This window comes from Drosophila subobscura, chromosome O, assembly GCF_008121235.1.
Source record: "Drosophila subobscura isolate 14011-0131.10 chromosome O, UCBerk_Dsub_1.0, whole genome shotgun sequence".
In the NCBI taxonomy this organism is placed as follows: domain Eukaryota; kingdom Metazoa; phylum Arthropoda; class Insecta; order Diptera; family Drosophilidae; genus Drosophila; species Drosophila subobscura.
Genome location: NC_048533.1, coordinates 22,063,368 through 22,089,904, shown reverse-complemented (window position 1 = coordinate 22,089,904; position 26,537 = coordinate 22,063,368). Strand labels below are relative to the sequence as shown.

At 46.4% G+C, this 26,537-nt stretch overlaps 2 protein-coding genes and 1 long non-coding RNA gene across 4 annotated transcripts in view; 1 reads left to right on the top strand and 2 right to left on the bottom strand.

Annotated features, from left to right (window-relative positions):
• The window catches only part of LOC117899343 (RYamide receptor), a 67,405-nt gene that overhangs the window by 2,407 nt on the left and 38,461 nt on the right, over window positions 1-26,537 (bottom strand). The window lies entirely within an intron of this gene.
• On the top strand, window positions 3,699-25,882 carry LOC117899379. The gene is made up of 3 exons (XR_004649175.1): window positions 3,699-3,709; window positions 5,896-5,900; window positions 25,654-25,882. It is a non-coding gene; the product is annotated as an uncharacterized LOC117899379 (long non-coding RNA).
• LOC117899378 (loricrin) lies at window positions 6,356-8,233 on the bottom strand. The gene is made up of 3 exons (XM_034809360.1): window positions 8,178-8,233; window positions 7,569-8,073; window positions 6,356-7,501 (listed from the first exon to the last, which is right to left on the bottom strand). Exons 2-3 carry the CDS (start codon window positions 7,930-7,932, stop codon window positions 6,984-6,986), a joined length of 882 nt encoding a protein of 293 aa, XP_034665251.1. The 5' UTR covers window positions 7,933-8,073; window positions 8,178-8,233; the 3' UTR covers window positions 6,356-6,983.

Here is a 26,537-nt window from a genome sequence, read left to right as displayed (position 1 = left end):
CATATCTCTGCGACAGAGTCAAGGGAGTTTGTTGCTCAATGTTGCCGGCGATTATGAATTGATTCAATGGCCGCATGAATTCGAATCTATGTCCTCGAGTATATTTACCAGCGTCAGCAGCAGCATCTGCTGGCAGTTTGCTTTTTATAAAGGCAATTTTTATGTAGCTGAAGGGGAGGGACTGGGCACTGGCTCGGGGTCTGCGTCGCCCTACCAACTGCAGTTGCCAGGCGAGCTATTAACGAGTGCTCAACGAGGCCATTTGATTCGTTTTAATGCCTCGTTAGTTGGCTGCCCGGCTGCCCGGCTGACTGGCTGACTGGCTGGCTGAGTGTTAACAATGCAAACATTAAGTATACGCAGCGCTGTTCAGGCGTAAAAACACGAGAGACGCGAGGCAAACAAAGACGCAGAAGCCACCTAAGCTGGTAATGAATGTTTATACAAATACAAACACAAATATGTTTTTCTTGACGCCTCCGCTGGGAGCACACAGTCTGTGACCTTTGGCCCCGGCGCATGTGTCCGCTGTGCAGCCAAAAACTTTCCCTCAATCCAGTCGGATTTTGTGGGTGGCAGCTGCAACATCATCCGTGGCCAGCCTGCAGCTGGAGGGTGTCTACACGAGACAGGCACACTCAAGTCCATTACTCATGGAGGCATAAGAGCTGCCTGGAATTTGTTGCTGCCTGCGGCTCCAGTTTCATCTTTTTTGTTGGTCTCTGAGCTTTGACAGTCTCACGACTTAATTGGCGGCAGCGTCTGGTTGCCGGCATTAGCCACAATCATAACACACTTAGCCTTTGCTTGGGTTTTGGCTTTGTTTTGGTTTTGAACCGGTTGGCAGTGGCGGCAGCGGTCGCGCTTCTCCTTCGGTTGCGGTTACAGTTTATGGGTGCTACAAGTGTCATGCCCGCCCATCAAAGTTAAAGCCTTACATAAAAAACAGAGCTCCAGTTGTCCAGTACAGTCCGTGCTGTAATTCATCACAATGAGGGCCCCCGCCCACGCTAAGCATTAGGAACTGGGCCAACCAAAAAGTGAGAGGAGAGAAAGGCTGACAAATGAATTTTGATCCACTCTGTCTCGGAGAGTGTTCTCCGCCGAAAGACTGAATGATATTTCGATTTGAATAGAAGCCGCTCCACTCACCATGATGAGGTGCAAAGCGCTCGGCTCTTTCTCAGAGTAATTCACTAATTAAATTTCCTGACACGTTCGCGACTGCCAAATGGCTTCCACAGACCAAAGCCTCTCCTGTCCTGTCCTGTCCTGTCCCGTCCCCTGCTGACTGTCGTTCGTTTTGTTTAATTAATGAGAGGAGGGCGCCCGAAATTGATTGCTTTTTAAGTGCAAAGAATTTGATTTATATATTTAGCCAGTGGCAGTGGGAGGAGGAGGAGGAGGACAGCCGCCGCCTGTCGAATGCAAAATGTTTATTACGCTGCCGAAACTTTCATTACTCACGAGTACGAGTACGAATACGAGTCCCATGGTTATGGTTAAGAGTAAGTAGTTTTATGTTGGCTTTTCGCAAGATTTAATTTTGCTGCCGTTGTTTGGTTTTGGCTTTTAGTTTCTCAAGAGGGAGAAAGAGGCCCTAAGCGGTGAGTCCAATCAACAATGGGCGCGGTAAGCGCATTAAACGATTTTGATTGCAACTTTTTTTGGGCAGGGGCAGGTCTCTCGTCATTTTTATTATTACCCACAGACCCATACACCCGTCTCTGGGGGTTTTTCCCCCAGTGCTCAGCTTAATGCCATTGAAATCGTGTACAAAAATTGAAAGCAACATTTCATTCACAATTGGAAATCTCTTTTTTGGCGTGGGAGTTGGCCGCACAAAAACCAGTTTGCAGTCGGCGGGGAAGCCAGTTAATAATTACAACTGGAAACTAGTTCAATCGAGACAGGCATCCGGCATGGTTACGCTACTCGATTACCCGATTACCCGCTGCTATCTGTTTACAATCTATTAATCAATTCATTTGGCTCATCGATTAGCGCGTGCCCCGCCGGCTGCTCCGGCTGCTCTGGAATCCCTGGCTCAACTCTGGAGCTCACCTCTGGGATGCTGAGTGAACCCGCATGCCGAGCGCCCTGCGGTAATTGAAGCCACACTTAATTGCCAGACAATTGCGAAAGTGCCAGGTGAAGAGGTGAAACAGAGTCTGTGCTCAGCCAACCGCGGCTCAAATTGTTATCCATGAAATGGGCAAAAATCAAACGGTCATTAAACAACACCGTCGACAGTGGGGCAGCCCAACTAATCAGCAACTAATTTGCACAGCAATTTAACTCAAAACTTTTGCGGTTTGACTTTCTTTCAAGAAAGTGAAAAATTAATGTGGCGTGGGTGGTACTTCCCCTTTTGGCGAAGTTTCTGACACAGTTTTCATCTGAAAGTTTCCCCAACAATGCTTAGAAGTTCTGAAGGGAACTTAAGGCAAGGGACAGCAGATGAAAGGTCACAAATAGGAATTTTCTTTGTTATTTGTTTGGCATTTGTCTTGACCAAACATCGGTAATGGACGAAGTTCGTTAAAAGTATCATTAAAATCCAAAAGTCATAAAAAATAATCAAATAATCAAATAAAAACGAGGAGCACAATGAAACACGAAACCGTCTAAATATAGGAGCCGAGCAAATGGACTTTTTCTACGCTGCAATTATAGCCAAGGGCCAGGGTTTAATGTGGGGCCAAGAGCAAGGCATTGACCGCCCAAAAGTAGCAGCTAATAAGTAGATGGGAGAGATGGGAGTGTTACAAAGGAACAGCTCTTCCCTGAGCCTCTTTGGGTAAGCCATATTGGGCGATAAAACCACATAAAATTCAAAGGCCAGAGAAGCGTTTGACGGGTTTTTGATGAATCGCCATGACGGGAGTTTTTGGAAGTCTGCGGACTGCGTACGTGAGAGGACTTTTACTTTTACGACTGACATACATTATAATTAACACAGTTCGCGGTGGGGTCTGGGGCGTGTGCGTTGTCTGATGAGGTGCGTGAAGGGTCCGTCCAGGAAAGGGCCCAAGAAATACGCGCAATTAATTAAAGCGCCCAAAGTGTCATAAACCAGGGGCTCAAGGGGGAGCCCAAGCTCCGCCCTGGAAGCCCTGCAAGAGCCCCGTCAATTAAATGAAGAAACCGAAACCGTGAAAGTCGAGGACTGGCACCCCTTACTCCCCTGTCCGCCCTCTGTTTTTCCTTTCCTTTCCGCCTCGCTATCGCTGGCTCTCGGCTGACCGCGCGCGGAAGTGTTGTGCCTGCGATTTATTGTGGGCGTGTCACTTGCAGCCGGGGGAAAAATAACACTCCAAAAGAAAAGCCCTCGACGCGGCAGTGGGGGAGTGCAAAATAAAGGTCATAAAACTGTTCGTTTATGCCGCAGCATATTCGGATAAGATGGGGTGCAGAGGGGTCTTACGATAAAAGAATTTCGTGTCCGCGAGTCGAGAATTGCCTCTCGTGTTTACCTTATGGCCGCCGCTTACAAATTGAATTTTAAACATTTTTCTTTTGCACATAAATTGCTTTTTTCTTCCGCGTGGTCCTGGCCCTTGCCCTCTTTCGGTTTTATGCACATTTCTGCTGACATACATATTGAGAGGGTTTCTTCCAGATCATTTGCCTGGCAAAGTCTCTTTTTATTCGTGGGAGTTGCCTCGTTAGACGAATCCTTTGGGAGGCACACAAGTTGTGCTCTTCAGTTGACGGTGGCACGAACTCATCTCAATGCAAAGCTGACATTGTTGTCATAAAAGTTTCACTTGAGTTCTATCTCCGACATAATAGATTCTTGCGGCTTCTGTAGCTCTCGGCCAATGTCAAAGCGCTCAAGTGCCAAATGCATGTTGCCTAAAGAAAAATTGGCTAGCTATCAGCAAGAATGCAGCACCCAAATCCTGTCACAATAGAGGGGGAGATTGTGCTGCTCTGAACCAATTTTAGGGACAATGTTGCGGGCTGCCGAAACTTTACAAATTGCCTCCGCTGTGAGTGTGGGCGTGTGTGTGCCTCGTGTTGGGGCTTTTCCTATGTTTGATTTACACTCTGTCCAGGCTTCTGTACTGTACTGTTCCTGTCCTCCCTTGCGCACCACACCCCCTAACCATATGCAAAGCAATGTTTATAGTCTTTTTGGACTTTTCGTTTTGCGGACAATGTGCTGGGCGGACAACACGTTCGAACTTTTACGAGCAGGCACGGAATGGCACGGAGCAGGCCACACACGTGCAACGTGTGGCATGGCGGGTTTAGTGAGTGCATCAACGATATTGTTTCTCCAGCATTTTACGACCAACAATGGACACTTGGGGCAGGGCCACACAAGCAGGTCTGCTACAAGTCCGAGTAGGAGTAATTAGAAAGATGGCAGGCAGCTCCTTGCGAATGGGAATGGGAATGGTATCCATGGACATGCGGCTTTCAATCGGACATTGTGTGGCAGGCACAGGGCAAAGCCCAACATGACGGATTGCCATTGATTGTGCGAAGAGAGACACTCCACCAGCTACAGCTACAGCAAATTGCAGCAGTGTTTGCTGTTCGCCCAGACAGGCGGAAGCAAAATCATATGCCCGTAAAATATGATGCTGGGAACAAAGGCAGCGGCACAGAGCAAACCGAACCGAGGCAAATGATGCTGCCCAGACCAAGACCAAGACAGTAGGCAGCAGACGGGTAAAGGTACAAACATACATATGTACATACATCAGCAGTAAGCAGCAAGAGTAACAGTAACAGTAACACCGAAACAACCCCAACAACAACAAGCACACAAAAGTGAAAGTGACAAAGCAGAGAAGAGCAGCGCAAACCATAGCAGAGCAGAGCAGCGCAGAGCAAAGAGGAACAGCAGGGCAGAGCCAAAGCAGAGCCAGCGCAGCGCAGAGCAAAGAGGAACAGCAGGGCAGAGCCAGAGCAGAGCCAACGCAAAGCAGAGCAGCGCAGAGCAAAGAGGAATCAGCGCGAACGAGCGGCAAAGAGGAAGAAGATCAAGCAAGCGGCAATGACAATGCCAACGCTGTGCTGCTGCTGCTGTTGTCCCGTTGCTCTGCCGCTGTATACTTAAGGCATTAAAATACATTGTACGAGTGTGCCAGAGAGAAAGAAAGACACACAAGCAGAGCAGTACGTAAAATTAAACTAAGCGCAAATGCAACAAAAGGCACAAAAAAACAAAAACAAAAGCGACAGTTTGTCATTAACAAAGTAAAGCGGAAAGATCTGCCAAGCAGCTACCAGCATACACTCTACGAGTGTGCACTTAGTATTCCTCTGGCAACTGTCGACTAGAAGTTGCTTGAAAGATAAAAGCCTCAGTCAGAGAAAAACTTTCTGCAATTTTGCACACGGCCAGCGGCAGCGGCAGGGAGGTGTGGGTGCCAGTGGGTGCTGTGGAAAAGCGCATTGCTACAGATACTGAAAGTGTTTATAAAGTTTTCACACTCTTTCTATGGCATTCCCACAATTGCGGCATTCGAAAGAAAAACTTGCCATTCAAACGTTTCAATTTAATTAAATGGTTGGCCATTGCGGGTTCCGCTGCTGTCCACTGAATGTCACAAAGAAGTGCGAAAATGAGTGGAAAACTGGGAGCGTAGTTAAAGGATACCAAAATTATGTTCATAATATAAAGAAAGTACTTTTTAATTAGTTGCACAACTCGCACCAAGAACTTTCCCAAGAAATGCCCAATAATTTGCACTTTTCTTTTTGGTTGGGGATAAGCATAAATTTAGCGGATAACTGAATTAGATGGAACCTAATTGGCTAAGCGCAAAGGGAAGCCGGGAAAACGAGGTCAGCGGAAAGTGAGTCAAGGGAAAGTGAGTTAAAAAAGGAAGGGAATAAGAGTGAAATACTTCAGGATGTTCACTGCTAACCATAGAGGATATGTAGAGCTTATACACAGAAACGCTCGTAGTTGGTTTCTCGTTTCGAGCTCCCAAGGGAACTTTTATAAAAGTAGAACAAATGGATAAATGCGTATAAACATATAAATATAGTTACAAATAATGTATACCCCATTTGAACAATGTTAAGAAAATGTAAATGAGAAATGTAAGAAAATATGACCATAGAAAAAATCCTTTAAAAGTATTCCCTCAATCAAAGATGTTTTCCAGATCACAGGAAGTCATAGCAGATCGAAAGATCGGATGAGAAACTGAATAAAAAAGAAATTTTGTATGACTGGTATGATATGCTTTATGGGTTAATAGCTCAATCCAAAGATCTTGAAAGATGTTTCAATCCTGCTAGATGCAGGAGAGAGAGACTACTTCTGGAATGAGTTCTCCAGCAAAATTCAAATCACTTGTTGTTTGTTTTTTTTCGTAATTTTGTCACCGTTGTTTTTTTATTATTGAGCATAAAGTACTTATTGTCTAGTATAATTAAAATATATATAGATTTATGTGTATGCATGGAGCATTGTGTCAAAGCCCCGCTAAATCTTCATCTTCTATATCATCATCATCGTCATCATCATCATCATCGATTATGATCATCTTCTGTCATCGCTCTTTCGGGCGCCCAAGCGAGATTCCCATCCAAGGAACCCGCACTCGTCGCCTATTAGCTAATAGAATTTTCAGTTTCAAAGTTGAAGAAGTAGATGGATGGAGAGTAGAGTAAAGTGTGAGAGAAAGTGAGAAGTTTGGAAACGTATTATATACAAAAGTACCCCAATGTCCGGGGTCTGGATCTAGCCCCGTGTTGTGGAAAGATTGTGGCAGTGTGTCCAGGGGACCAGAAGAAGGGACACACTTTTGTGTGTGCTAAAAGATCGTCACGTTTCGGGTCAAGTCGCAGTGGTTGTGGTGGTGTTTATGCTGATGTGTGGTTGAATGTTGATATGTCGATGTGGTGGAGATTCATTGTGAGAGTGGGGGGTGTGGGGGCGTGTCAACGACAGGACTAGTCAGCAGCTTGAGCCGAAGTTGAGTTCGAAGTTCGCATTGTTGGTTGGTGAATGCTTAGTAGGGGCCAGACTTGCCGGGTGGGCCGTAGTTGCTGGACGGGGCCGAGATGGAGCCACCGCCATCGCCGCCAGAGTAGCCACCATCGCCGCCTCCGCCGGTGGAGTAGCTGCTGCCGCCGCTGCTGCCAGAGATGCCGCCAGAGATGCCACCGCCCGACTCCTTCTGGGTCTTGTACTTGATGAAGTAAACCTCGGGCTTTGAGGGCTGTGTGGGCGCGGGTGTGGGGATGACAATGTCCTGCTGATCCTCGGGCTTCTTCACCAACACATAGACCAAGGTCTTCTCCTCGTTCTGGGGCTGCAGGGGAATGACTGGCGCCTGGTACGAGGGTGGAGATGGAGCCTTAATGAAGATGATTTTGTAGTGCTTCTGGGACTGTCCGACGGGCAGATTGGGTCGCTGGCGCACTTCCTCCTGCTCTGGTGGCGGCACATGCACATAGATGTGCTTCTGCACCAAGGTGGTGCCACCGCCGCCGCCGCCTCCACCTCCGAAACCGCCAATGCTGCCGCCTGCAAAGTGAATTAAAAATAAAATTTAACTCCTGATCGAAGTTGCACCTTTGACGCTCTCACGCACCTCCGCCGAAACCACCGCCGCCTCCTGAGCCGCCTCCGAATCCACCTCCGAAGCCGCCGCCGCCGCCAGAGCTGAATCCACCGCCGCTGGAGCCACCGCCGAAACCGCCGCTGGAACCGCCGCCGAAGCCTCCGCTGGAACCACCGCCGAAGCCTCCGCTGGAGCCACCTCCGAAGCCACCTCCACCGGAGCCGCCGCCTCCGAAGCCGCCGCCTCCTGAACTACCTCCGAAGCCACCACTGGAGCCGCCGCCTCCGAATCCACCGCCGGAGCCACCACCGCCGCCGGGACGGTTGTAATTGTAGCCAGCCTCAGGACGGGCCGCGGCCAGGGCCAGACAGGACATTAGAATGAAGGCTTTCATGGCTGCTAAGTCACGGATTGATGGGCGTTGCTTGTGGATTGCACTTGGGGGCACTCGGATTGCCGGATATTCTGTTTCGGTTTCGGATCTAACAACACACGGCACACACTTTGCACTGGCACTATCACAGTAATCCTAGGTCTGTGGTGTGTGTTGTGTGTGTGTGTGTGTGTGGTGGAAAAACAAGACAAGAGTTAGGACGTTTTGGGCTGGAACACTTGGAGGACTTTGCTGGAGAGCCTCACGTTTTGGTATCCTCGACTTGGTGCTCGGATGTTGTTTATTAGACCAAATCAAATGCTTCACTGACGAACCACTGCAGCCGCATCATCAATTTATACAGAAATCCAGCTAGATGCAGGCTGCCTGCCGGCTGCTGGCTGCTGGCTGCCACAGAGCGCGGCACACACACAGCAACACTCAGACATTCGCAAAGCAAAGCCCAATGGAGATGCGAGAGGGTCTTTTGCCATGCTCATGATGATCATCACGTTGATGATGATGCGACTTATGGGGGATCTGCGCATGCGTGGCCAGGCCATGCCAAGTGAGCTGGCCAATAATGAGACTCTGCTTGTGGCCATCTCTCTCTTTCAGAGTCCGAGTCAGAGTCTCGAGTCTGTGTCTGTGTCTGGCTTTGGGGTTAACGTTGGCGTCTCTGTCTGTGTCTGTCTCCATGTGTGTAGGCTGCTGGCAAGTGAAACCGAAATTACCGCACAATCAACTTATTACAGCACAGCAACAACTCGAGCTTCACTTCGCTCTAGCAACGTTGGCTTCCCGTTGTCGGATGTGCAGGAGAGGAGAGTCACCGCCAGACTCTCTCTCTCTGTGTGGCTCTGCTCCAGTCACAGTCTGTATCCCAATGTCGTGCACTTTCGCTCTCTCACCGCTGGGCCTCTGAGGCCTGGGACCTCCGACTTGGCTTGGGTCTCGGCTGCCGCACTTGAGCGTCAGCTGGCCAACGGTGCAGACTCTGTCTTTGGCTTTGGCTTTCCTTCTGGCTTGGAGATTTCTGCACACGCTCACGATCACGAGCGGTGGAAAGTGAAAATCAAAAGAAAATCCCTGCTGCCGTACTCTCGAGTGCTAACAATGGCAATTTGAATAATTTTTCGAGACTTTTGTGGCCGAGTGTTGTGGATCTTTGAGCCATTGTGTTGTGTGGCGGGGGGGCAAGGAATGATCTCTCCCCCAACATATGACAAATGCGAGTACGTGCTATGACAGATTACAGACTGATTGAGTGGATGTGTGTGTGTTTTTTACGAGTGTGTGTGCAAGTGTGCCACTGTGCAAGGCCTACGCTACGATTCACAGATCTTGCCACAAAGATAATTCGCAACAAAAATTGGGTTGGTCGTGTTTGGGGTACAAAAGCGAAATTGTCAAACGGGATTAGCCTTGGGACTAGCCCCTAGACAAAGTCTAATGTCTAAGGTCTAAGGCCTTAACAATTATTTCGCCATGAATCAGAGACTTCATATATTTATTCTCCATTTAAACTTTTGTCTTATTTATTCTTGCATAATTGTTGTTCAAAAACTTTTTAAATGCCCATAAAATACATATTTTTGTGGCGCTCGCTCATCTTTTGTATTCTTCCTTCGCTCTTTCTTATTCACTCATTTAATTGCTTCAAGTTTAATGAAGTGCTCCCCACAAATCGAAGCGAACTTAACGTTCAATGAACCGAATCTAATGGCGAGGAGGGTGTGCGGGAAGGCAAGGGATAAAAGTCGGCGAGAGAAGAAAGGGAAAATTGTATAAACACTTTTTCAATTAGTTGGCAATTTTCGGGTCAGCAATTTAATGGGAGATTTTATGCCCAGCAATTCGCTGCCCAGCTGTAAGTTTTCGTTTGAGGAAGCTGCAAATATAAGTAGCATTCACTTTACTCTTTTCTGACACATTCAAGTCTTTGTTCGAGTGTTTGGGCGCCACTCAGCTCTCAGCTCTCGGCTCCCACTCGATTACTCATGTGTTGTGGCTAATGGATTGAGGCTTTCTTTTCAATCTGGCCAATTACCTGCGAATGGTTATGAATAATCTCGCGGATTATCATGCTCATAAACGACCATTGGGGGGGGCTTGTCTAGAGTGGGTCGGCTCGGGCGTAGATAATTATCACCCGAAGTCCATCAGGGGGGAGATGAACACAAATCTTCGGTTTATGATTGAGTTGCCAAATGGCAGAGAAACCCGTTGTCGATTCGGAGTCATACAAAAATAATAATAATAAAAACTGCAGTCCAGCTGTCAGTGGGAAATGGGATTCGTCCATGCAACACACACACACACACACACACACAGAGAGCATTTCCTGCCACAACAAATGGCCGTGCAGCGTGCAGATTTCACCTTGAATCTGGCACTCACAGATCTTGTTGCGTAACCAAAGCTTTGGCTGGGGCCATATGCAAAAATCCTAACGAGCGGCCAGCATCGAGCGACTTTTCGTGTATTGACAGACTTGCACAAGTACCACAATAAATTGCTCCACTGCAGGCAATGTGGCAATGTGGGAAACGGTAACCGATTCAATGTCGAAATAAAAGCCAAGCCGAACACCCGCAAAGCACTCCCAGAGCGACCACAGCCAGGCAGCTCCATTTGGAGCACTGGGAATGCCAAACGGAATCCAAGTTCGAGTTCACATCCGAGTTGCACTCTAAGCGCTTGCCTTGAAGTGCAAATCAAGGCTAAGTTGGCTAATTTCATGCGCTTTCTGTGGCTTTTTGCTAGGCATTTTCCCCACACAACTTCCGAATGCCTTTTGGGGGGAAAAGCGCCAAAAGCGCAGCGCCAAAGATCACCGAAAAAAATGAACAAAAAAACCGCAGCCTGCGGTAAATCTCACGCTCAATGGGGAGCATGAAGCATGCCCCTCTGGGGGTCAATAAAATATAAATAAATGGGAAGCAGCTTCCCCTCTTTAGGGATATCTTTAAGGGCAATTAGTTGGCTATAATTATCCCGTATTCGTGTTGGGTTTTAAATGGTAAATTCATTTAATTATTATGCAAATTTATCGCGCTTTAACCTCCTGCCTCCGCACCCCCTCTGCACTTCCCCTTTGAAAAGTGCTCCCCGAAGCCGCTGCAGATGGCTGAACTTTAATCGAAGAGCTGCCGCCTGGGGGGTGGCAGGGAAGTGCAATGCTTGTTGCATAAACGTGCAACATTTTCCATGACACTGAAAGATGGCGCCTGCCCCACGCTCTCAACGCACACGCAACGGGAGCAGCTTTGGCTCATCCCTATGCAACGGGAGGGATTTCGATGGATTGCTGGATGGTGGCTGCCGGATGGCGGGTAGGAAGCTGCCGACTACGACGACAGTTGTTGCTTCCTGCATCTATTGTCGCTTGTTATTGCCAGCGGGGGCACGGGGACTGAGGATGGCTTTGGCGATGGCTTTGGTGGCATCTCCACTGTCTGCCCAGCGCCACTTCCTGCTTGTTAAGCAAACGAAAAGAGAGACAGAGACGCAGCGGCAGAGCCAGAGGCAGACACAGACACAGAGACGAGCAACGTGCAAATTTTTTATATTGTTGAATACGAATTTTGTTTAAATTTTGCTTGTGGATTGCAGCATGAACGAGCGAGCGAGCGAACGAACAGTTTTTTGCCGTTTGACTGCTTTGCTTTTTACATTTGACATTTTTGGTGGCACTGGATGTTGCCTCTTGGCGCTGCCTCTTGCCGCTGCCTCTTGCTGCTGCTGCTGTAAATGTTTGTCGATGTTGCCGCTGGCTGGCGCCAATTGCATCTCCCATCTGTCCAGCGATGCTATCATCGATGGATGGGCAAGATGCATGCAAGATCTCTGCCAGACATATTATTTATTTTATGTTTGTTTCTCCGATTGTCTTCAATTGAAAATGTTGCTGCTGCTGCTGGCTGCTGCCTGTTGCTGCGGTTTTAAATGCTAATTAGTGTCAACGACTTTTTTGTTGCAGATTTAACGGCTGACCATTTGGCAATTTAAACACAGCAAATTGTCTAAGGTCGGGCGGCAAATGAAAATGTCTATGCCCAATAGCGGAGACCTGGCCCCACTCTTAGACACCCAACAAATATTTCCAGTCTGTGCTCAAGCCGTTTGTCATTAACCTTCGTTGGCAGCCAACAATTAAAAGTTGTTTTTTGGGCTTGATAAAGTTATTTCTACTGTAGGATTAGTTTGTGTCCCCAGCAGATGCTGCCCTAAACTTTTGCACAGTTTTTCACTTAAATTTAGGGCTAGAGGAACCACTAAATTTTGGCTTTAAGTTCTGCCCGGATGCTGCGTGGATGTAAAATCCAATTTGTTTGCACCCCAGCAGACCACATTCCAATTCCATTATAAGCAGAACAGTTGGCAGAACTTTTTTTTCACCCATTTCGCTTTTACTCTGCCGTTGCCCCGCTGCCTCATCGACTGCTGACTTGCAATCTATTTTTTTTACACACATTTTAGGGGCGAAAAGGAAGGAGATGTTAATTTAATTGCAGTACGTGTGAAGGAACGAATGAATGTGTGTACACGATGTTAAACCATTCCTTTGAATGCTTCCTTCCTTTCTTCCTTTCAATGTTGTGGCGGTGGAATTTGCATGACTTTCAGGCATTGCGGCATGTGGCAGGGCAGACAGATGGGCTGGGTTGGGTTGGGGCAGCTGCTGCCCCACTTTTTGATATGCATTCGTCTTCTAATGGGCTGCAATTTCCGTTGAGTGTTACATTATTCCAATTTGCTCGCCAGTGTGTGGACAACGGCAGACCCAGAGACCGTCCAGGTCCTTTTCTAACTGGCAAATGGAAAAGTCGTGTAGCGCGGCAGCGCATTAATCATGCGGTTGCACAGTTGCAGTGCAACACACGTGCCACACATGTCTCCGCGAAGTTCACACAAGTTGAAGGCAAACACTTGGCACTCCAAGAAAGTTTTTGGGGCTCAAAGTTGGAGCAGTTCTGCAGCAGGAGTGGCCACTTCTCAAAGCTGAGCTGGCAGGCAGCTGGGGGAGCTGACACAGTGACAGGCTGCAACAGCGGAAACGAGTTTCAAACGCGCACGCCCCTCGACTGCCAAAAGAGCAAAACTAAAACTCCAACTCCAAATTCAAATCCGAAAACGAAAGCAACTGCGCCAAAATCTGGGTCGATGTTGCCTGCAATTAAACGCATTACGTTGGAGGCGCACATAAATGCGAATGGCTCCATAAAAATAAGGCAGAAACGGGGTGGAGACGGGAGTGCTCGCGCAGCATGTCGTATGCGTAATTTTACAAATGAAGTGCAATTCGAGGCGCAAGGCTGGAAGCTGCTACCGCGAGTCGCGCGCCTCTCGTGTCTCGCAGCGAAAACGTGTGAAAAAGAAACTTTGTGCTGCGATTCCAATTGTGCTGCAGCCCCTGCTCTTTATGTCTGCCTCGTATCGTAAAAGTTTAGTTAATGAAATCGTAAAAGTCGGCAGCATTGAGGGAGAAACAATCAAGACGCGACGCCGCCCGGATGAAGGACGACTCGTGGATGGATGGCTGGATTATGCATTGAATTCCAATGAGGTTTTGCTCTCTCACACGGATTTGCATTTGCTGAAATTGTGTTGCACTCGTCAGAGCTAATAACTCGCAATTGATTCACCCCAGAGTCGGGAGTCTGTCGGAGTCGGAGTCGCAGATGAAGTTGGAATTTTAAATATTTGTATTTCACAGCACCCAGTGGAAAAGTTGAAATTGTGGCGGAGAAATCTACCAAATTGGAATTGGGTGAGCGTAATCTTTGGGGCAAATCTGGCGCTGGGATTGCGGTCACTGAGGCGTTGGTGCGCCTCTCCAAATGCATATTTAATGGCCGCCAATCGCTTGATGGATGTTGTACATAATTTCAGTGACATCAAAAGAGAGTTTTCCCAAAATTTGCTTTGCGCACTTCCTGGAGCCCAGCTGCACGTGCCCCGAAAACCAGAAACGCCAAAGAGGGAGACACACTCCGCGTCACGTGCGATTTTCGTCCCATCGATCCAACAATGGTCGAAGCTGAAGCCAAAGCCTTTTGCATTTGCATATCTGTCGAAATAACTCATCAAAGCGTCTGCCGTTCGTTGGGGTACTCCTCCCCCTCCTCCTACTCCATACGTGGCCAATTCCGCTGCAGTTGGCTTTTGTGGGCTGGCTCGTGGAATGATGTTTGGAGTCGGAGTTGGAGCTACAGTCTTGAATACTTTGTGTAATTTGGCGCGTTGGCAACTATGGAAGAAGATAATGCAAATGGTCATTAGGCGCAGAGTTGGATTTGCAACTTTATTGGCCGGCTTATGTAATCGGTGTGTGTCTCCTCTCTGTCTTCAGTGTCTCCTCTCTGTCTTCAGTGTCTTCTGTGGCTAGAAGCAACCACAATTATTTAAATTGCGCTGTCGAAGACTTAAAGATGCGTGGCCAGTGCCTGGGATTCCTTTTACTTTTGCGGCAAACACCAAAAAAGACTCTTTCGGGGGTATCTCAGGGGTATCTCTGCGTATCTTTGTATCTGCTTCATTGTTGCCTTGGCTTCCCCGACTCAAGTGGTCAGTGCATTCCTTGCCTCTCCATAAGCATTCTGCCTCTGATGTCACAGCTCTTGCGGTGCTTGCTTTGGGCACTCCTTGAACTCCTTGAGGCTTCTGTTTTGTTTTGGAGCCTTGGATTCATTTGTTGAAATCATTTCGAGGGCCTTGTAATTGAGTTTCCCCCCGCTCCCGCACTAAATTGCTGTTAAATTTCGAATCTGCTTCAACCCCTGAGAGCCGGAGATCTCCAACAACTTTTGGCCCAAATGTAATTGAAGTTGACAGCAGAGCAAAAAGTTTTGTGTACCATAGAGACGGGTGTGAGGGTGGGACATATTTGGTATTGTAAACAAGATGCGAAACATGGAATCATATTTTGCGTAAATGGGTTTCAGTTTTCACACTTTCGAGGGCCCTGAGACTGAGACAACAGACCGGAGAGCTGAGGTCACAAGATTGATGGAGCGTAGGCATGCCATGCCCCAAATGGCAGGGCGGTGCCGGAGGAAAAACACTTTGGACCAAAAAACAAAACACAGAAAGCGAGCACAAAAAACTTGTTAAAATCAATTAAGGGCAGCCTCAGCCCGCACTGACAGATCGGACCAAAAACCGAAATGAAAGTGAAAGAACGGCCCGACAAATGACAGCAAAGAGTCGGACCCATCGTTGGGTTTTTGTTATGTAAGAGCCGCCGTCAGGATGCAATCGGAATCGAGTTATGAAAGATGAGAGACTGCAGCGGTCTTCGCTTCGATTGAAAGTGCAGCCGAGCGGCGCGATAATCAAGGCGATTTATGGCGACGCAGCAAAACGCGTGGCAAAATGCACCAAAATGGATGCACTCCGAAAGACCTGCTAGCGCCCCCGAACAGAGTCTCCCCTTGCTCTTCGATTAGGTAAGCGGCCGGTCGAAGCGTAAATTGAGCCAGAGATAAACGACCAGTCCCCGGACTTCAAGCAGATTGAGATTCCCATCGAAGCGAACTTTACTTTCGCTTTTTGCGGTTTCGCCTGCCGAAGACGTTTTATGCCTGTTTTATTGGTTTATTTTGCGGATTTCTGTTCATGATTCACTTTGCAGAGGCTCAAAATTAATGTGAGAGCTTAGCCGGCATCTGAATATGCCAATCCGACTGGCAGCTGCATTACTCATTTGGCAGTCAAGGCAAAAAGGATTTTGTGCCGGGCGGTTGTCTGACTGGAAAAGGGTTACAGAAGCACTTGGAGAGCAGCAGGGAGAGGGCGTAGATCGTAATTGTGAAGTATGAAGAGCTGAGCTATAAGTTAAGTAGGGAATAGACAAGAGTTTTAAATTTAGGAGCGACACTAATCTCTTGGAAATGAAAACTCGAACGATTTTTGACTTTGCGGCTTCTTTTGTCGAAGAGTTATTGGGTTCAACATTGCTGGTAGACAATACAGAAGAAGTTAGATCTTATGCGACGCTTCTATTCTTCAGAATTACTTATTAGTTTCATATTTTCATCCCCTCAGAGTTTCCATACCTACGCTCCTTGGAGGGTTTCCAGTTCTAGCTTTCCTAATCTAGTTTCTAGTTGAACATCTATCAATATTGACTTCACTTTACACATATTCCTAGCGTATCCCCAGCTCGTTGTAATTGTTTAGTTTCAATTACGAGTAAATCAGTAATTTGATTTGGCTGTGCTGTGTGTATCTTCATGCAAATGTTGCTGCCGTTTGCTTGTTTTTGGCTGTTTGTCGGGTTGCCTCAACTGTGGTTGTTGCTGCTTTTGTTGCTGTTTTGCCTCCGGTCTGGTGTTGTCATCGTTTCAGTTGTTAAAGCACTCCGAAACCGCTTCAATTGACAGCGCAAATATTAATGAGCGAACGTGTCCGAGATGTTGACGATGCCCGACGGGTCAGGCAGGCAGACGGTGCAGACAGTCGATGGGGCGGCCACGATTTGGTATGCAATGTGGTGATAATTGTCCCTTAACCAAAATGACTTCATCGAAAATGCGGAAAACATGATCAATGGGAAGAGATACACACACAGAGAGAGGGAGAAAGAAGGAGAAAGATTACATCACTGGACACACGAAAGAGAAAGATTTCTGCGTTGCGTATTCTGTGGCAAGGCCACCGAATCATAAAACACCAAATTGCAGGCAATTTAAAACACCTCCAAAGCGATAAGTCCCCAAGGCACTTTGCCACTTTGCCAGCTGGCAGCTCACGCACAGCTGTCCGTTGTCCGCTGTCCGTTGATGAGGGACGCGGACGGCAGGCCGGACTCGTGGCACGCCAACGGATGCGGCGTGAAAAATGTATAAATATTTTGCAAGTTTCTTTCGAGCTGTAGATACATCTACTGAGTGCGCCGCCCCATCACACATCATCATCAACATTGACTGAACGGACAGAGGCTGAGTGGCAGACAGCCAGACACACACGCACTTGACACGCGGCTGGCTCGATTAGGGGCTTATGAAAATTGCACGAGGCACGCGGAAAAGGTCACTGGTGGAACAGGTTTCGATCTACATGGCTGCCACAGATTCGCGCATTTTCCCGTAGCTGCCACAACGAATCGAATCGAACAGAAACGAAACCGCAAGTGGTCGCATTAACGAGCTGGCCATTTGTAACCTTGCAGACCTTGCCACAGTTGCAGGCTTGTAAATTTGCAAAGCCACCGCACAGCTCCCCACACAGTCCACAGTCTGGTTTCGGTTTGGTCTGGCCAAGGCGAAGGAACCCGCTCAACATTTAACCTTTCGAATGGGGAAACGTGTCAGGAAGTGGCTCTGGCATAACACCAGACCCAAGGCGAGCCTCATTCGAAAAACACAAAATCCAAAGTGCATTCACAAGATACAAGATAAAAGACTAATCGCACAGTTGTGTGAGTTGAATTCAGCCACGACTTTGCCCTGCAGCCAGCAGATAGCAGACAGCCAGAAATTTAGCCAGAAATTTATCAGGAAAGTTATTGCCTTTTCATGGAACCTACTACTAGGACGTGTTTTAAATGTTTTGAAGTTTTAGGAGAGCATCTAAAATATGTACAATATAATCAATATTTACAATTCGTTTTAGTGTCGTTACTCATTAGTGTTTATTGGTTTTAATTCAACTTTAATTGGATTACTCTTGCATTTGCGATGGCCATAAATATCATTGGAAAAGTAAGCGGTTTACCCATCCAATTACATTTAATCTTTGAATATCGTTTTACTATGAGCAATTGCACTAACTTGATTATAGTTTTAGTGTTTAATTAAGAGAGTTGTTCTTCCAGTTATATTCTGGGAAGATCTTCAGTTTACTCAGCACAGCGTATGAGAAAGTTTTCCCACCACTTTTGCAATTGTTCCATAAGAATGCTGCTGCTGGGAGGTCTTCAGACTTACAGAACTGGTTCTTCAAGTTCTTGCCACAGTTGTTGCATTATCTGCCATGTAGTGGCACTTGTTCTTCAACTTTTAAGCAATTTTTTGGCTTTGGCCAGAGTCTCTCTCTCTCCTCTCTTTCGCATATTTTTGCCGCTGCCCGCTTTGGCAATACTTTTTCGATTGTGTTCGCTGAGGAAAGCTATTAGCCAGTTTCATTTTCCACGCCGTAAGCGGATTCCCCATGTGGCTGAATGGGCGTGGATGCCACACAAAAAATATGGAAGGGAATACCAAATGTCAAGATGGGTAAGTGGAAGCCCAAAATGCATGGCCAATGCGGCAGGTCTGCCAGGTCTGCTCGGAGTTGGTCTGCCAGTGCCATTAGCATTAGGATTATGTTTGGATTTCGGTCACACATGCAGGCCCGAGCGCGTATCTTGTGGCTGCTTGCAACGATGCGTTGCACCGTGTGCCACAGTGGCAACATGTCGCCGGCTTATGCAATGTCGTTGCATTGCTTGTCGCAAAACTCTTTTCGCAGTTATGCTAAATGGTCACATTGTCGAGGCAGTTAGGCGCCGCCCACTAATTGCCATTTCGCACGAACGCAGCTCCCAAATGGTCAGACGTGCAGCTGCAGCTGGAGCAGCAGTGGATGTATCTGTTTGTGTTTCTGTTTCTGGAGTGCGTGTCTCTAGCGGAGACTTTAATCAAACGGCGCACTCATTAATGCAATTGCTCACGGTTTTAATTAAGCTGAACCGAAGGCGCAACTGGCCAATCGGGGAGCAGGGAGATTAAAGTCTATCTGCAGCTCATGGACACATCTGCATGGACCACATTGTGTCATGTCGTGTCGTGTCTGCTGTTGTCGCTCCGCGCTCTCCCCCTCTGTGTGTGTGCACATGCAGAAACGTTGTTTATCTTTTCGGTCAAAAAAGGAGAGAAAGTGCTCTTCTTTCACCACTTCCTACCCGTACAGAGGGTGCAGTGGGGAGAGCGGGGCTTCTGCTAGAGAAATGCCCAAAATAAATTTTCCCAGCCAATTTTTTTGTTCGTAGTTTTTCTTTTCGTTTCTTTTCTTTGATGGTCTTGTGTTAACATCTTTCATTACACAGCGAAAGCAATCCGTTTTCGGACCTTCAGTTGTGGTTTCAATTTACAAACTCTGGAATTTTGGCGAGTCGTGAAGGGGGAAAGGGGAAGGAGCTTAAAGCCTTTGGGCACACAAAAATTTAAGTTGATTTAAGCTTAAAGTAGGATTTTAGTTAGTTTATTTATTTAATTCAACAATTACAATAATTCGCTAGTTCTATTGACTCTTTCTGGCAGCCCAAAAACGGGGGAAAATTGGGGAACTCCTCCTATTGCCAGCACGCGACATTTCCGTAAACGGCAGACAATGGGACAATAGTAGCAAAAGTCACACACACAGCGGACGACACCTAAATAGCACCATAAAACGTGGCAACAATACCCACAAAAGGCACACACAGACACCCACGAGGGGGAAGGGAAGGGAAGGGAAGGGATAGAGCTGGAAAAGGTCAGGCTGCTGCGTCGTCCAAGTCGATGATAGCTCCACATTATGCCCGTCATGAGAGCCACTAGCCCCACACGTATGGGAATGGTAGATGGTGGCTGGGGGTGTTCTGGGGGCAGGTATAATATTTACTGTTTGAAGCGGTTTATTCGAAAATGGCGTGACAACAAGCCAGGCTCAGCCGTGCCACATAACGAGAGACTCTGCACTGGGCGCTGGCCACTAATTCACTTCACAGTTTTTCGGAGTCCACAAGCCAGAGATGCGCTGCTGGCCCCGGCCCGGACTTGCTGCCTTCATCCACTTAAGGCTACAAATCATTTTGCGGCAGTTGGCAATGGGAATAAAGTTTTGGGCAAGGGTTTGGGGGTTGGGTATGGGGCTATGGGATGTAGATATAAAGTTGGGATGTGTGGGATGTGAAATTGCTGGCAGAAAAGAAACAAAACTCGCACACACTCCCATAGGGACACAGATAAGGATTGGGTTGTTCGTTTGTTCGTTTGCTGCCTGCTGGCTATTACGACACTTGTGGCAAGTGCAAGATTTATGCCGCAATTACGGCAAGTGTAAACTAATTACGGGTTTAAAGTGCCAGAGAGAGATAATGCCTCGAAACCAGACAACAACACGAAGCCAGAGCTGGCTTCAGTTCGGCTTCCACTGATGCTGCAGCGACACCCAGTGGCACACCAACCTCACGCCATCAACTGGCTCAGTGGCTATTACAGATTGGCTTATCAATTTGAATTATTTCTATGTCGAAAGTCCATTTGAGGGCTTCATACTTTCGTGACTGCCATTTCTCAAGTCCAGCCAGTCCACTTGCTACCTGTTGGCCTTTTGAATGCTGTGCCCCGCCGACTGCTGCCTGATGCTATCATCCAGCCACTGGAAATTTCAGACTGAAAATTAAACGGAGAAAAAGACTCCCGTGGAGCGGCGGGGCGTGCGCTTTCAGACAAATAAATGCCCAGCAGCAGCAGCAGCAGCAGCCTTTGTCCGCCTCATGGTGTTGTTCACATTTTAATTACAACGGCCCCGGTGTTGGCTGCCACCAGTCAGTGGCACTGCTGTGCCCAAAAAGGGGGGCAAGTGCGGTGCCAAGTGGCATTTCGGCTGCCAACATGAAGATCTCCGTGATGGCACGGCAAAGCCCGGGGGATAATGTGTCTGGCTTTTGGGTGGAGCTGTTTTAATGCTAATCCATTTCGGCCTGCCTGTGTTACAGCACCTGCTGCTGATGTGCCAGTCTTTGTTGCAAGTTAATTTGATTTTACGACTGCATAAAGTGCACGAGAAACAGTCACAGATTAAACCATAACTGGGAATCAGTAAATTTGCATTGGGCAAATGCATTTAGCTTGTTAGCTGTCTGCCTGGTCTCCATGGCGTCTGCCCGGCGTATACGCAATGTGACATTACAGGCAGCCTTCTCCGATGATTGCAGCTGCCATTTGATGCGTTCCAGTTCTGGCCAGTGCACAACATGTAAATGGACTTCATTAGACTGGTGGATAAACTGGTTCGCTGGTTCGCATTGATGTGCTCACTGACCCCGAGCGGAGGAGAACGCCTCTACACCCCTTCCAATTATGCGTGCCCCATGCTGACATCATGCGCGGGGCATCATCTTCATTAGGAGGCGGCTGATCGGTTTTAGTGCGTCACTGACACGGTTAGCTGGCATGTCGAACTGGCAACTCCGCAGTCGGATCTGCGAGTACCTTTCACTTTTGTAGAATAAACTTGTTCGAACTGCAAAGCAAACAAACAGCCGACAAACAAGCAGCAGAAACAACACTGCTGAGGAGGCTGCAGCGGGGCAGACAAGATGTTTCTTTATGCAACACAAGAGGCAACAAAGCAACCGTCGATGCAACAGATGTAACAACAAATGCTCCGACAGCTGTCGGCCAAACAGCAGCTACCGATGCCACACCAGCAAAGACAAGGCAATGCCACAGCAATACCCGCGATGACAGTGCTGCAAGTCATGCTGCAGAGGATGCACCACGAGATTAGAGGGGAAAGCAGCATCTCAGACAGTCTTGTAGATTTGTATTCTCCTTACAAGAACCGCACTGAAATTTATCTACACGTGGACGTGGCAGAGTTCCTTGAGCCTGGGAGCCATTAGAGTGTCTGTTTAATTTACGAACATTAATTGGTTAATTTATGGCTGCTGGCAGGCCAAACTCCTGCAACGTTGTGCCACAATAAACACGGCATTTAGTCTTATTGATTTAAGCAGAAATTACTAGCAAACGAGTAGAAGGCAAAACCGAAATGAATGGGTCCCGAAATGGCAGGCAGACGGATACATTTTATGGTCGGAGGGCAAACAGAGTTTCGGCTGCAGCGCGGCCCATAAAATCGAATGTTGATGTTAATGTCTTTCTGCGTGTTTGCTCAATAATTTATGGACACCATAGGCAGAGCCACCAGTGAGCAGAATGGACATTATGCAATATGCTCATTAGGAAATGATTGCACTACAAAACGCGCTTCGAATTTGGTGGAATGAATAATGAAGTCCAAGTCAATGTTTGGACATAAATCATCGGAGTCGCAAATGGTAGAGAAAACTTTGTGCTTCGAATTGTAAAGGAAATTCTAAGAGAAAGTTAAGGCATGATGTGGGATTTTTTCCTGCACAATGGGGCAGATAAAAGTATCAGTGAACTGTCATTTAATTGCCCTAAAAAGTATACTCCAGCGATGCTTTCAAGGCTCCAACTTTTCTAATACAAACCCTATTTCATTGAGGCAACTTTAAGCCTCAACAATGGCTCCATGTTCCATGCATGCCTAATCCATTTTGCAAGCAACAATTTAATTTCCAATTGCAATACAATTTCCCAACTTATTTGCATTTTCAATTCCCCATATAATCAATGGAAAAAGTGCATCTATCAATACTTAATTGAGCTACCAGAGAGAGGCCCCAGCAGACTGCTGGCAAGCTGGAGGAAAAACTAAAAACAAATATTTGCCCTGAACTAAAGCTGGCAATGTTTCAGCGTGAATTTAGCAACAGTTTCTGGAGAATCATTTTGAAATTTGTTGGCCAAACTGGTGACTGCAATTGCAGTTGACAGACAGCAGGGTAGAGGCAGAGGCTAACAAATTGTAGGAAAATAAATCAATGGCATGGAAAGGGCCTACAAGTATCTTGGAGAAAAAGTCTTGGGGCAGAACCGGAATTGCAGAGGGAGAGAGGGGCAGTTGGAGAGATGCAAACTGCGAGATAAACAAACGGCAGAAGTGGGGGGTGGGCAGGCGACTAATTGCAGCCTGTTGCTGAAGTTGTTGTTGCTGTTGCAGCTGCTGCAGCTGCTGCATCGGTGAGTTTTATCTTTTAATTTGCCACAAAACGCACAAAGTGCAACCCTGTGTGTGGGTGTATCTTTCCGAGTGTGTGTGTGTGTGTGTGTGAGTTGCAAGGCAGATCCACTGCCCAGGGGCCTGGGAATCCTCTCACTTTTTTTCACATGCACCGCCCATTGTGTCGGTATGTGTGCTGCCACTGCTGATGATGAAGATCCCAGCTGCCTGCCTCACTGGGTGCCTGATGCTGCTTGCTGGATATTGTGAAGGTTGCAGACCAAAAATACAAAATTTAGAATGTCTGGACAAAAATTGTATTAAGAATTTTTTTTGGGAACAGTCTTCTTATTTTATCGCAAAAATATTGAACCTTCCCCACTGTACATGCATTCCATAGAGAGCCCAAATGCAAGATCAGAAGCTTTTATCTTGAAAAGCTCTCTCTTTCGAAATTGCATGTGCGAGCGCCGTTCACATGTGAGCTTTTCTCTCCGCAAGCATAGCTTACGGCTAGCCCTTCGAGAACCTTCTTAGCTCTCTCATACCCAGCTTTTGGAGGGGTAAAATAGTTAGGCTAAGTGCATGCTGCACAGAACAAAAAGTGCATTCAAGGTTGGAAGACTTAATTAATGTGCGTACAGAACATATAAAAAGAAAAACGTGGTGAAAATTCTGCAAAACCATAAAAGGGAACATAAACCCAATAAAAACCATTTGAAAAGTGTTGTGGCTGCAAAGAACAAAAACAAAAAACCAAACCCTGGATAAGGTACGCAAAGAAAATGAAAAAGTGACCTTATTACATAATTTCACGTATGTACTGTACATACATAGGTTATGATCCACGTGTGGCAGAAAATTGCTGACCTGGCCTGACCACCCTCAAGGAGGGGGGGTCCGCTTCATGACGATCATCAGTCCTTCTTCTTGGTGCCACCGGACCTTGCCTGCAGGCATAGAAACGGATGGACTTGGCGATCGGGACCGAGCCGTTTATATACATATATCTCACGCGCAATTAAGCCGCTCAACAACAACGACAATATAAAACCATCTAAAAAATATTATATCACCGCGCCTTGTGTAAAGAAAATGTTGGTGCTTGCACATGTAGGGTGTGGAAAAATTAGCTCAGCGGTCATTGCCCTTGCGGCTGACCATACACCTATGCACACTTAACTAGACCCACCTGACCGTATGTCACCTATTCTCTCCTTTTCTCAGGTTATTAAAATTGTTCGATGCCGACATTCTAAAAGCCACTTAAGGGAAGAAAAAAAAAATCACAAAAAATCTAGAAAAGAAAATTTAATGAAAAGTTATGGATCGAAGAAAAAATAGAAAAGAAAATTGTTAAATAATATTAAATATTCCTAGACGTTAACTTAGAAATAGAAGAAGAAAAAAAAAAATGAAATTTATGCCTAGTTAAGAATAGATTTTAAAAGGTGCATCATCGGTCTCATTGTGTCCATGGAAGGGTATTGGTAAAATACCTCTTCATAACGCTTCTTGTTATTTTGCATATTTCTACATTTCTTTAACAGTTTTTATTGCAAACGTGAAATTGGGCCCAACGACACCAGCAGCTGTTTAAAAGTCTGTAAGTAGACACACATATATACACATACACTCCGGGTCAGGAGAATAGCGTCTACACAGTGAGACATGCATGCTTAACCATATATAAAATGAATTATTATTAACTACAATCACTACAATTATGCCACTTAATTCCTTTAATTAATTCATTCTTACTTTATATTTTTTGATTATATTATTTTTATTCATATTTGATCATTCTCTTGAATTCCTATGTCTTAAATTAGCCCCACATATATATACACATGCAGTAAAAATAGTTTTAAGGGTTAGGGTAGAAATAATGGGGGTTACAAACAACATGAAGTTATACAAGTCAAAGTAAAATTATAACGATTAACATGAATTTCTAATCTGATTTTTGGGAGGGGTTCCTAAGGCACATAGCGCAGCAGCAGAAGGTTTTGGGTAGAACCATAATGGCATATTCTTATGTTATTCTACATGGAGGGTGGGTCAAGAGGGAAGAGCACAACCACCTTGCTCTTCACAGTAGGTAGTGGACCTTAAGTTCCGTCCGGGTTTGTAATTCCGATCCCAGTTCCCGTAAATCTGTCTACGATTTTGTTAGGTGACGGAGTTCGTTTTCGCAGCACAACACCCACCCCATTTTCCCTGAGCCTAGCCGGCCAACCTTTAGTAGACAGAGAGTGCTGACGAGACGACACTTCCCGTGTCCGTTACATAACAAATGGCGCCCAACGTGGGGCCCAAATGGTCCGTATCTACCAACGTGTGGCCCAAATGGTCCGTATCTACCAACGTGGGGCCCGAATGGCCGTACCTACCAACTATATATTCTATGGTTATAGGTTCCCTCACGTTTTCCCCAATAACCTTCCCAATCCCTTCCGCAACCCAATATTGATCCAAATTTTAAAGTAGTTCAGTTTTTGTGTTATATATCCAGCTCGGAACAGCTGGGAATCTGATCATTGTCGGACCCAGACCAGTGGATATATTGCATAGAAGAAGATCACAGTAGACTTCATTATATCATTTCATCAGGATACTAGGAACGATAGTTCTGAGTAAATTGTTTCTATACCTAGTAGCGAAGACGAATGACCTTTATTCTCTCGAGATTAATTGAGACTTGTTCAGACTGGAGAATTCGGTCCTGTTCCTCTTTTTCTCGAAAGGATCAACAACTAAATTTTGTTTTCTTTTTTCTGCTTACGGACTTAAGGTTATAACAACTGAAGACATTCCTTCTGCTGTGCTGGTGCCTGATAGGAGACCCTCACAATCATTGCCCATATTTTCGAATTTATAATCAAACAAAAAAAATCTTTCGGGTCTTAAAGACTATATCGTTTTTCCTTAATCATAATTTGTTACAATGGCGGTAAGGCGAAGTATTGACAATATAAATGTTAATCTTGGCGAGGTAGTCGTACACTGCACTATATGCAATGATACTAGCCAGGACACCGACATTGTAGAAACCCATTGCAAACACAAATACCACAGGTCGTGTTTATCGGATTGGTTGACATCCAATGAGACATGCCCGATTTGTAGGCAGCTGTGTTCGTTACCGTTGCGTTCACAATCTCAATCGAATTTACAGAGTGGGGAAAATGCCGCGGCGAATTTTTCGTACACCGGAGCAATTCCGAAAAATCGTCCTAAAACAAGGTCACAGGTACGAAATACCCCAAAAGCCTCAAGTGCACGACCTAACCCACGACCAGGACCTGGCCAGACTAGACGTGTGCCGGAATCCAATGTTCTTTCCGAAGGAAATATCCAACGACTTATTTCAGAGTCCATGACTAAATTTCAGGAAAATATGACCGCAGTTATTTCAGAGAAAATAACAACGGAGTTGAGGAATCTGAACCTGACAAATGTTTCTAGGAACTTCAGGGATGAGCCCCAGCTGGAATGGGAGAGTGATATTGCTCCATCCTTCCCTCGAATGAGCAGCGCTAGTAATCTTCGTAACAATAGTTACAGGCCACGCCCATCTAGTGCTCGTGCGAATTTCACAGACATTCCTAGTGAACATCCTGATAAGATCTCAAATATCATTTCCAAGTGGCGTATAAAATTCAGTGGATCTTCCAAAGATATTCCCATCGAAGATTTTATTTATAGAGTGAATTGTCTTACCAATAATTGTTTAAATGGAAACTTTACCTTACTGGCGCAGTTTGCCAGTCTCTTATTTACTGATTCAGCCTTGTCATTTTACTGGCGTGTTCATAGGACCACGAATAACCTTGACTGGT